Source organism: Microcebus murinus, chromosome 18, assembly GCF_040939455.1.
Source record: "Microcebus murinus isolate Inina chromosome 18, M.murinus_Inina_mat1.0, whole genome shotgun sequence".
NCBI classification, from domain to species: domain Eukaryota; kingdom Metazoa; phylum Chordata; class Mammalia; order Primates; family Cheirogaleidae; genus Microcebus; species Microcebus murinus.
This window is the reverse complement of record NC_134121.1, coordinates 13,445,051-13,457,321: the sequence shown is the minus strand read 5'-3', so window position 1 is coordinate 13,457,321 and position 12,271 is coordinate 13,445,051. Positions and strand designations below refer to the sequence as shown.

The following is a 12,271-nucleotide window of genomic DNA, read 5'->3' as shown; positions in this document are numbered from 1 at the left end:
TCCTTGGAGCCTCCTCTGAATTCCACCAACCCTTCCTTATCATTTCCTGCCTTGTTTTGTTTTTTGTTTTATTCACTCTTTTGACAGACTAGAAGTTTCTTAGGCTTAGGCAAATACATCATATCACACGCATTAAAATGCACCCATATCCAATATGTAATAACTTCATCTTGCTGTAATTTTTTGAAAGGATTTTGATAATTTTCAGTTTTTGTAAGAATAATTTATTTTGTTCATGTGGTTTAGACTTTATTATATTTATATATACTTATGTAAGAGTTGTGTTACAGCTGACTAGATTTTGCAGACGTTTCATTAAATATTTATTAACTTCGATTTTTCCAGTTTCTCTTCCTTATTTGGGGGCCATTATTTATTATTATTATTTTTTCAGGTCTCAAACGTTTTTTAAGGCCCTTGAAAAGCTCACAGGCCCTAGGGGCCATGACAGCACTGCAGGAATCCAGCCTTAGGTTCCTAAGAATTCCTCTCAGCCCCTCTCGCGCCAGGAGCTCTATTTGATGAATGAATGAAGAAATGAATGAACGAGTGAATGAATGAGGTGAATAAAATCTTTTTCCCAAGTGTTCTTTCCAAGGTCGGCTTTCTTCTCATTCTTGTGGTATCTCCAGCCCTGCTTGGAGGTTGGGCAAGGAGGCCCCTCCCCCACGCTAACACCCAGACTGCGGCCTCAGAGGAAGGTGTCCGGCGCCCGGCCGTCTCCGGCAGGGTCAGCTTGGGACCCAAGGTCCGGACAGTGGCCGGATCGCTGACTACAGCCGGGGCCCTAGCAAAGCCCACGCGCACCCCTCCCCCGGCTCCCTTCCCCCACTGCAGGTGAGTCGCTCAGCAGCGGCTCCCGCCCCCCGCAGCCCCGGGGGTGACGTCAGGCCTCTGGACCGCGCTCTGCCCCGCCCCTGCAGGCAGAGCTGGGGGCCCGCGACTCGGCGGTGGAAGCCCGTTCCGCTGCGGGACCTGCCGGCTGCGACAAGCAGAAGCGGCGACCAGGCGCTCGAGTGTGCTGCAGCGGCGGCCCAACGCTAGGGCGAGGCACGTCCACTTGGAGCTGGGGACTCCCGCCGCGGCACACCTGCCCCACGGTCCTCAGAGCCCGGGCCGGCGCAGGGAGCCGGTCGCCGCAGAGTCCGCACCCGCTGCCTCGCGGGATCGCTGGGCGCCCTGCCAGACTCAGCTGTCCATCTCCGACTGAGCCAGCCAATCGCCCGCCACTGTCCCGGCCGCACCTCCCGGAATCTATGATGGGCGTGAGGGCCAACCTATGAGATTGGAGTCTCGATGGCCGGGGCTGGCAGTGGGAGCCAATGAGCATCATTCCAGGTGGGTGGAGGGAGCCGGCCTCGGGAAGGTAGCTTCGTTCGGGTTGCTAACGTCTTCCCTTGGAGATGGGCGCGCAAACGGACCAGTGGGTCTGGGGGCGGCGGTGATGGGCGTGGAGCTGGCCCAATGAGGGTGGGAGTGGGTGGAGCAGCCGCAAGCAGCAGTGCTAAAGGAGCCCGGCGGAGGCAGCGGTGGGTTTGGGACTGAGGCGCCGGATCTGTGGTCGCGGCTGGGGACGTGCGCCGGCGCCACCATCTTCGGCTGAAGGTGAGAGGTGCGGCTGCCGGGGTCCGAGTGGGCCGCCTGGGGCTGGGGGACGGTTTCTGGAAGGAGGGACAGAGCCCGGGCTGGGGCCACCGGGCGGCTCTGAGGGGCAGGAACGGAGCCGAAGCGGGAGCTTGGGAAGTCAGAGGGGGTTCTGGGCGGGAGGGTTCGTGCTGCAGAGACCTTGGGTTCGTGCGGGCAGGGTGCTGGGCGGGGGTCAACGGGACCCCCGTGGGTGGAAACGGAGAGACCCCTGGAAGGGCGGGGAAAGAGGTCCTTGAGAGTGAGACCCCTGCAGCGATCCGGGCCTGCATGTGCGGGAGGGCGACCCCTTGGGGGCTCGGGATGGAGATCTAGGGGTGGAGATGTGGGGACCAGGTCCTCGGTGTGTGGGATCCCTGGGGCCGCGGGGTTGGGGACGAGTGCCCTTGTAGGGGTCTCGGGGTGTTCCGCGAGTCTGAGTATGCCTCCCAGGATGGGAGGGGATTCTGGGGTGGGCTGGAAAGCGTGATCCCGTTGGGGGGGCGCTGGACAGGAAGGGCCCCTGGGCGAGTTAGGCCGGGCCGGGCCCCGGGCCCGGTGGAGGGGTCCGCCGAGGGCTTGGGGGCGGGTGGCGCGCGCCGGACCTGTGGGGTGGAGGGACGGGAGGGCAGAGGCTCTGCGCGGCCGGAGGAGCGCGCGGCGGGCGAGGGGAGGGTCAGGCTCTCTTGGCGCTGGGGAAGGAGGCCGGGAGGGGGGCGATATGCAGCGCGCTCCGGGGACCGCCGGGGCCGGGGGTGGACGCCTGGCGAGGCCTGGGCGGTTTGAGGGGGCGAGGCGGGAAATGTCGCGGGGGCGCGCTGCTGCAGGGCGGCCGGGAGGAGGGTCAGCCCTCGCCCCGGGATCCCTTTATTGTGTAAGTGAGCTGGGAATGGCTCGCCGCAGTCTCTTCCTTGGCTTCTGCAGTTGGGGTCACACCCTGATCCTATAAAATCGGACTGGAATTGGGTCAGAGGGAAGTTGAAGCCGCGGAGTCCGGGCATTTGCGGGGGCTTTGTGGGCCTGTGGTGGGCGGATGCGGCCCCGGGACGCGGGAGGGCCCCAGCCAGGCCTGCCTGGGAACTAGGGCCTTGGGAAGGAGGTTGGCGACTCGGCGAGTCTGACCCGGGCTGGTGAGGTTTGGGTAACGTGGCCTCTGCCTACAACCGTTATCTCTGTTTCTTAGGGCCTCTGCAGCTCCCTTCAAGATCACTGCGGTGGATGGAAGGGGGTGGGGTGGGGTGGGGTGGGGTGGGGGAATAGCAGGCGGGGTGGATCCAGACTGCAGATGAAACAAAGACTGCTGTTTTCGCTGAATAATATAATACCAAATATAATACTTTGGCTTTGCTGAGATTTTGTTTTTTAACATTGAAACTGAGGATTCTTTGAGGCAGGTTTAATTATTCTTGATAGTATCTCACTCTGGAAAACTTTATAATCTATTTATTGTTTTATCTCCTTCATCAGTCTGCCTTTATTAATTATTCTCTTAGTCCCATGTTTTTGATGTTCAAGTATGCCCTGCCTGTCTGGGGTTCTGGAAAAGTGGCCATTTTATGCATCTCCTCACTTCTGCATCTTCAATTCAGTTCTTCCCCGTCCTTATCTGGATACAGCATATGGTGTAATTGTGCGATATAGCACGAACTTTGGCAGCAGAGGGATGTGACCCGGGAAAGCCTGGCTTTTTATTTGGGTTCCTTAGGGAAATCATTACAATGAAGACAGCCCGGATGGAAGGTGAGATGGAGGAAATTTTGAAGGGCATGTTGTAGGGTGGAAGACTATATGCTTCAACCATTTATGTACTTTGTTATCACATATGAGGAATTTTTTAATTCCTGGTGTTGAATCCAAGTTTTGAGAATATTTAATATAATAAAGATATTAATTGGGAGATGGGGCAGGCCATAAATAGCAATAGTAGCATTTTGCAGTTGGTTTGTGTTTGTGATCATCTGGTTAAGCACAATTTTGATAAGTTATCAGACTTGCCCAGTCCTGTAATGTAAGTGACCTCAGCGGTAGCATTACACAAATTGGGACTGTTCTGTTTTGTCTGTTATAGAGTGATGCTCTGTCATGGATAAATTGTCCATCATTTTTGTTTGCTGTTTAATATGCAAGCTGTTGTTAAAATTCAGTTGTTCTCCTCCATCCACACCTACAGAAGGTGCTAGGAGGCAGGAAGTTTGCTAGGTGGCATTTCATTGAAAGTGAAAAGTGTCCTGGGGGAGGAGCCCCAGGGGTGTATGTCAAACCACTGTAGGGGATGGGAACTTTGGCTCAGAAGGGGGCTAATTCATACACAGATAAATGATTTAATTATAATTAGGCAGTTATTTCAGATGATACCAATAATCCTCAGATTACATCTGCTACAAAGAGGTTCCTGTTTATTCCTTTTTCCCTAAGTACAGGAATTATTTTCTATCAAATATAAAGCCTTTGCCAGATTGTGTTAATTGAACACAATGTTTAAGCCATAATTGGTAGGGTTTTTATTTAGTAGAGAGGTAGTATATAGTGCTCTACATGCCCTTCAAAACTTCCTCCGTCTCACCTTCCATCATTGTAGCATGTGCTCTGGACCTGAACTCTGGGTTCACTCCCAGCTCTGCTACTTGTTACCTGTGTGACTTGGGCCAGTTTTTGGCTTTCTCTGTACCTTAGATTCCTCATCTGTAAAATGAAGATATTAATAGTGCCTACCTCATAGTGCTGTTGTGAGGATTAAGTGTTGACATATGTAAACTGCTTAGAATAGTGTCTGGCCATAATTAGTGATGTATAACAATGGTATTTGCTATTTTAAAAATTGTATTGTCCTTTCAGCAAGACAAAGCATTTGGGAGTGGTACACTGTTAAACATCAGTATTCATATTGGGTACCAGGCTAGAGTGAGTGCTCCAGATGTACAATGGAGTAAAAAAAAATACAACATATTTGACAATCATAAGTGAAGAGTTAAACTGAATAAAACATCTTCACTGGCCTCACGAACTCACTGGCCTCACGAACTCTCTCAATTAAACAACAATATGAGCACCTACTACCTGCGAAGCCCTCTTGGTGCAAGGCAAGGCAGGGCAAGAAGAATGTCAGAACAGTACAAAATGTTAGGAGAAGGATTAAATTGCCAGATTGACCTGAAAAGAACTTCTGAAAGGGTGGTATTTGGGTCAGGAGTTGAAGGAATAGTTGGTTTTTGGTTTTGGAGAAGTTGAGGCTCATATGAAGGTAGGGACTGCATGTAAATATTGACCAGTAGATACAGAACCCCTGTTATATACCTGGGACCAGACTAAGCGCTCGAGATATGGCAAGAAACAGCAGCTGTCTTTACCATGTCTAGCTGGAGAAGAATCTGAAAAAGTGAAAGTAAATTATAATCCTACTACCAAGTAAAGACCAGTGAATATATGTTTCATTTTTTTAAAATGTGTATATATATAATTTCCCCCCACAAAATCAGGAACTTGCTGTGATTATACTTTTGTGATCTACTGTTTTTTTTAAAAATATTAAATTACAAGCATTTTCCCACCTGGAAAAAGTACTGATAAATTTAAAATGTCCCAATTTGGGAAAATAATTTTTAAATATATAATCCACTTTTTCTAGACCTGCTCTAGAAATAACTTGTTAAGTTATTTTAATTTATAGTTACCTACTAAATTTAAGCATATAATTACATGTCCAATGTAAAGTTAAAGAAATGTGCACATGCCTATTGGCAGCAAGACAGTTTCCTAAATGCTGTATAGGTTATACAGTTTATACTTAATAAGAATAGTAAGGGTAACTTATCATGTTTTTTTATAATTATTTATTTTCTCTTTTAATAGATAGACCTTGTCCTTCTGAAAGGTAGTGTGTGTATCCTATTATTTGTCCTTAAATTCACCTAGGATGTATCCTACCTCAGAGCCATGCCTCCTTTCTTCTTACCTGTGTGCAGTTTTTAAGTTGGGAAGAAAAGACTTGTTAGCAGTGTTATTAGACCAGTCCCTAGAGGTAATTGGCTTTTGAAACTGTTCTTCAGAATGTATGTGTGCCCGTGAATATTTTCTATATTGCCCTTTCCCAAGAGGATGCCTGAGAAGACAAATGCAAGTTTAGTTATAAAACCTGCTAACAGTTTTATTTGTAAAAGTCTTAATAACATTAATCACATTTTGTGATTTTTTTGTTTCATTTTGCAATTTTGGTTTTATCCAAGTTTATAACTTTTAAAACATCCACATATTCTTTAAACGTGTTATGAATTAGTTTAGAACATTGGTTTTCAACCTCTTTCTCTACCCTATACCTACTAGTAACAGTGGCTCACCATGGCAACCACAGAACCATTGAACAGTGGTTGTCAGGTAAGGCCCAGGACCAGCAGCAACAGCAGCATCTGGGAACTTGTTAGTAATGCAAATTCTCAGGCTGTACCCCAGACCTACTAAATCAGAAACTCTGGGGATGGAGCCCAGCAATCTGTGTTTTAATAAACCTTCTAAGTGCAGCTGATGCATGCCAGAATTTGAGAACTGCTATTCTAGAGCTTGTTTAAAATTCATTACATTGTAACAAATAATTTCTGAAGCATCCTAGCTATTTGATTCTAGTAAATTATTATTAGAGGTTAAAGGGCTAGCATCTGTACCCATTATCAGTGCTTAATCTTTTAGCACACAGAGTCCTTGGAGAATCTAAAGAAAATTATGAGTGTCCTCCTTAGAAGAGCACACATGTGTGTCGTGTTACACACGCCAAGTGTACAACATTTTTATACCATGAGGGATTTCACGGAGCTCGAAATTTGTCTGTGGACTCAAGGTTAAGAACCTCTTAAGAACTTTGGACTACTTTTTGATTTCTCTTGAAGCCTACAAGGGATACCTTGTATTTATCCTCTTGCCTGCAAAGAAACCCCAGCATTTTTGGCTGGGTGAGGTAGGATAGAGGGAGGGGAGAAGTTGGGGGGATTTGATAGAGCCAAGAGTAGGTATTCAGTTGGCTTCTTGTGTTGATTTGAATGAAGTCATGGAATCTGTGCCTGTGAAATTCCTAATAACCTAGAATTTATAGTGATAGTAAAAATGTGTAAGAGAGTATTGAATTCCAAAAGATACTGTCAGGCAGAAATGACCAGTCATATAAATCAGAAAGGTGAGTGACAAATGCAGAACCTTGTCATTTAATCTAAAAAGCCAATTGTACAAGTTTAAGAGGAGATATAGCTTAGCAGTTATATGTATGGAGCTTTCTCTAGTAGCCCCTTATGAGCCAACAGTAAATGAGTGCTAAATAAACCATTGAGTTCCTGAGATACATTAATTGTAAAAGTCACAGACAAGTGCTTTCCTCAGTGTAGCTAAGGTTGTTAACAGTTCCTTTTTCTTCTGCACTGTCAGACTGTATCTGGACTTTCATGTTTTGCTGGCCCACACACTCAGGAAGGCATAAGCACAGTGGAGTCTGTTTATAGGTGAGAGATCAGGGTGGAGAATGAGTCTTAAGGAATGATGGAATGCTGATGAGACCAGGTAAGAGCAGATGCAGCGTGGGAGTGGAGGCCTGGATAGCTACCACCCTGTCCTCAGGATGCTGTTGTGTGGAGCTAAGTTACACTCGTCTTTTGTGGCCCATTTGATTGCATTAAGAACCCATGAGGCCATAGAGAAGCTTGTAGGGGGATTGATTTAAGGTATTCATCAGAAGAACTTTGAGTCTGTTGTCTGAGGGTAGGATGGGAGGCATGTTTTAGACCTGATTCTTTACTCTCCTGGCAATCATGTGGTTTTATAGCTTTATCCTGGTGGTCACACTAATTCTGATACCACTTCAAGGACCTTTCATTATGCATCTTTGTTTTGTTTTTCTTCTTTCTTCTTTCCCTTCTTAACTCCCCGTTTAATTTGTGGTGAGGGTAAAAGGGAAGATTAAGAGAAAAAAAGGTCAACCTAGAACTTTACTTTTTTCTTTGGCCTGTTTTTCAGCCCCTTAGTAACTGAGGGCAAATCTTGAGTGGTCATCAGACAGCCAGAGTCATAATTTGTGGTCAGTCCCAAAATTTATCTTGGAAACTTGGTTAGTATGGTTATAAAGAGGAATACCCCAACTCCTTCACCCAGAGTTTATGCTTTATATTTACCAAAGGTTTCAAGTTTCTTAGAAAACTAAAAATTGTAAATTATTTTGTATTTCTTAAACATCTAACTTTGCCTTCCTCCACTTCTCTTAGAGGCGATTGCTCGTGGATCCTTCTGTTTACAATGGCGCAGAGAACTGGACTTGAGGATCCAGAGAGGTATCTCTTCGTGGACAGGGCTGTCATCTACAACCCTGCCACTCAAGCTGATTGGACAGCTAAAAAGCTAGTGTGGATTCCATCAGAACGCCATGGTTTTGAGGCAGCTAGTATCAAAGAAGAACGGGGAGATGAAGTTATGGTGGAATTGGCGGAGAATGGAAAGAAAGCAATGGTCAACAAAGATGATATTCAGAAGATGAACCCACCTAAGTTTTCAAAGGTGGAGGATATGGCAGAATTGACGTGCTTGAATGAAGCTTCTGTTTTACATAATCTGAAGGATCGCTACTATTCAGGACTTATCTATGTAAGTATTTTTTCCACATAATCATGTGAATTGGCGACTGGCAATTAATGTAAATTGTACATCTTGTCGTAATCAAATGAGAATGTGGAATACCCATGCCGTCTGTGTAACGTTACTGTTTCTATCAAAGATAGAAGGATTGTCACTTGTTTACCCAAATCTTGGTTTACTTTAAATCTTCACATGTTAAGTGTAAATCATCCATTCTACAATGAAATATAACAAAGTGTTTTTTGAAGTAGTTGTCTGGAGTATAATAAGGTGAGAGAGAGCATGTGGCAGAAAGACAGACAAGGGGCTTTAATAAGGTAGTGAGAGTTGCATTAATAGAAGAATATGTACAGCTAAATGGTATATAGTCAAGTGTGTATCCAGGAGTATAAAGTGGAGAGGCTGCAAGCATAGAGGTTTCAGTGAAGAGAAAGAACAGCTTCGTTGGGTATAGGGAATTAGGAAGGATGAATGCTGAGGTTTTTAAGAGGAAACAGTTCAGGGTGAGATTGAGGCTAGGGTTGTCCTGTGGTAGCTCCTGACATGTGTGTTACAGTCACCATGTCACTGACCATATAGAAGTTACTGACAGTAATGCAAGCCAAGATACTAAAAGAAAATCTGAAATGACGAGATAGGTTTGAAGGGTTGGTGGAGGTGGCAGTGATTTTGAGGAATGTAGCATACATAGGACTTAGAATAAAGAGAAGTAGGGAGAAAAGTTGACAGAGTTTGAAATTAGAAAAGGGTGGTTGAATTTTATGCAAGGAGTATGCTACTGAAGCTCATGAGTAATTCAATACTAGTTTCCTACTAGAAATAGTTTATTTAAGGAATATTTATCAAGCACCTATTGTGGTCTGGGTGCTGGGGATACTATGGTGGACAAGACAGGCCAGGTCCCTGTCTTCATGAAATGGCCTATGAGGAAGTGAGACAGGGCTGTGGGGTAGAGTGAGCAGGACACCAGGTGTGGAAGCTGGAGTCTGACTGGTGGGAGGGAGTTAGCCATGGGAAAAGCTGGGAAAAGAATAATTCACTCATGATCTTTGTTCGAGTAGTTTCAGTCAAGCTCGATGAATCGCCCCCATTTTTTTTTTCTTTGAAATAGGATGCAAAGGAGGAGAGCGAGAGGCAGCAGGGCTGGGAAGATGGTTTGAGGGGAATGGAAAAGGCTTGGGAAGAGAAGCCAAAGTTAATAAAACAACAGGAGAGTGGCATTGAGAATCCAACTTGTTTAGTATAAATGGGGCAAATTTAGATCTTCTCAAACTGTCTAGTTTTTTAATGTCAAAAACAGAAGAAAATAAAAATAACACTCATCCACTGTCACTTAACAAAAGAGAGAGAGACTTCAGCTGAGATTGAATAACCTTGTGTAAGATGACTGCATTTTTGTCTGGTTGTGTGATTGCTCCAGGTCTGTACTGTTAGGGGAACTTTGGCTCTCCATTGCTGCTACAGGTCATTCCCTACTTGTCTTTGGAGTCCTGGTTTGGTAGGAGTGGAAGTCTGGGCAGGAAGGGGCTGATGTATCAAGGGCTGGGGTATCTAATGATGTGGAAGAACAGAGTTAATGGGGGTGAGGGAGTGAAGAAACTAGAAAATTAAAAGGTTGTGGTCAGGGCTGGGCACAGTGGCTCATGCCTATAATCCTAGCACTATGAGAGGCTGAGGCAGGAGGATTGCTTGAGGTCAGGAGTTCGAGAACCAGCCTGAGCAAGAGAGAGACCCGTCTCTACAAAAAATAGAAAAATTAGCCAGGTACGCTGGCACAGGCCTATATTCCCAGCTACTCCGGAGGCTGAAGCAGGAGAATGGCTTGAGCCCAGGATTTTGAGGTTGCAGGTGAGCTATAATGACACCACTACACTCTAGCCTGGGTGATAGGGTGAGACCCCTTCTCGGGTGTGTGGGGGGGATGGTTGTGGTCAGATAGTAACATCAACATCTAAGATTTGAGAGGTGGGTCAGTTTGAATGAAGGGCTAGAAATGCGATGGCACCACAGGAAAACCATGGAGAACTACAGGCTGACAAGGAACTAGGCTGGGTTTCTGCCAAAGCCTTCACGTTGGTCCCCAGCTTTAGACCTTGTAGGTAGCTGCAAACAGGAGAGAGGGGCGAGATAAATAGAAAAGGGAAGGAGACTGCGGTTGTAAAAGGAAAGGAATGAAGGAAAGGACAGTCCATTTTATTTGTAGACATTCCTCATAATTTGGAGATTTTGCAGGTAATTTTTACTGAGTTTGATTTTTTTTTTCCAACTTAGGGACAATCTGAGTGAATTTCTGAATTAGTTTCTTTTCAAAACACAGCCTCCTTGATCTTTATAGAAGACAAATCTGAGTTTTTCTCAAAGTATTAAGGTCACAACAGAGGTGGGGAGTTTGGGAGATTGTGTCTTCAATTAGTTGGTGAAAAGAAAGTGTTCTTACCTAAGATTCTAGTTGAAGCACTGAGCCACAATTAATTGTCAGCATTGTGATGAATTTGCATTGGTCTTTGGAATTAACTTGTCAGTTGAGATTGATTGATAGAGGTGCCTTGATATAGATGATATAATAACTTGGGTAGGACCTTTTGGAACATATTGCTATAGATAAGATATAGTGTAAATTCATTTAAACAAATTAGGTTGCTAACAGGTTTAATTATGTTCTTATATTTTCTTTGGATTTATTCTCTCTGACCTCCAAATTCTCAGGTCATTAATTTTCATCTTTTTTAATACAACCATTTAAAACTGTAAATATCTCTAATCCTGTTTTAGCTCACCTCACTGAATTTTTATTATTCAGTACTAAATATTTTCCAATTTCTATTATAATTTCTTCTTTAATAGTGAACCATTTAAAAGTGTACTTTTAAAATTTCCAAATGTTGGTTTTTAAAGGTTCTTGTTATTATTGATTTTTAATATAATTGCATTGCAGTCAAAGGAGATTGTTCATATGATATCATTCCTTGTTTTTGTTGAAACTTGCTTGGTGTAATATATTGTCAGTTTTTATGAGTATTCTAAATGTGTTTGCGAATGTGTATTGTGTTGGGCGTAAGGTTCTATATATGGCCATTAGATTAAGCTTTTGTGTTTGTTTAAATCTTCTATAGCTTTGCTAATTTTTGTCTGCTTGATTTATCAATTACTGAGAGAAGTGTGTTAAAATATCCCAATGTGTTTTATCAACTAAGTATGCATCCATAAACAATATAGTTTAGTTTTGCCTGTTTTTGAATTTTTATATAAATGAATCTTAGTGTATAGCCTTTGTGTCTGTTTTTTGTGTGTTTTTTGGGGGTTTTTTTGCTCTGGATTATATTTTTAAGATTCATCCACATTGTTGTTTTGTGTTGCTATAATTCCGTAGTTCTCAAAGTGTTGTGGTCAGTGGACCCCTGTGGTTTCCCAAGACCCTCTCAGGGAATCGGAAAGATCAAAACTATTTTCATAATAATATGAAGATGTTATTTGCCCTTTCACCATTGACATTTGTACTGAGGGTACAAAGCAATTATGGATAAAAGTTCTGATACCTTATCATGAGTAAAGGTAGTGACCTCAGATTGTACCAGTAATGACATTATTCTTCACAGCCATTTATCGGCAGTTTAAAAGATTGAGTTTCACTCAAGAATGTTCTTGATAAAGCAGGAAAAATGATTGATTTTATTAAATCTCAACCCTTGAGAGCACGTCTTTTTAATATTCTGTGTGATGAAATGTTAAGTATGCACAAAGCACTTCTGTATGTGGATATATGATGGTTACCTTGAGGAAGAGCAAGTGTTTAGTTGTTTGAATTGCAAGCTAAACTTGTTGCTTTTTTAATAGAACACTATTTTCGTTTGATAGAATGATAGATAAACTATGATTACTCACACGGAAGTATTTGGCTGACATTTTCTTGAAAATTAACAATGCGAGCTTGTCACTTCAAAGAAAACAACTGACTGCATTTGTTGCCAATGATAAAATTTTAGTTTTTAACGTGAAAATTAGAATTTTAGGAAACTTGTATCTACCACCATGAACTTGACAGCAT

The 12,271-nt window shown here is 43.8% G+C and overlaps 1 protein-coding gene across 11 annotated transcripts in view; it reads left to right on the top strand.

Moving 5' to 3' along the window:
- Positions 1 to 1,061: 1,061 nt before the first annotated feature.
- Positions 1,062 to 12,271, top strand: part of MYH10 (myosin heavy chain 10) — a 142,390-nt gene continuing 131,180 nt past the window's right edge. For 3 of the 11 annotated variants that reach the window (XM_075994168.1, XM_075994167.1, XM_075994164.1), the window contains exons 1-2: positions 1,370 to 1,605; positions 7,860 to 8,235. In XM_075994168.1, coding sequence (XP_075850283.1) covers positions 7,891 to 8,235 — 345 coding nt within the window. In that variant the 5' untranslated portion in view covers positions 1,370 to 1,605; positions 7,860 to 7,890. Of the gene's footprint in view, positions 1,339 to 1,369; positions 1,606 to 2,586; positions 2,754 to 7,859; positions 8,236 to 12,271 lie in introns of those variants that run through there. The other 8 variants (XM_075994163.1, XM_075994162.1, XM_075994160.1 and 5 more) reach the window with 7 other exon arrangements.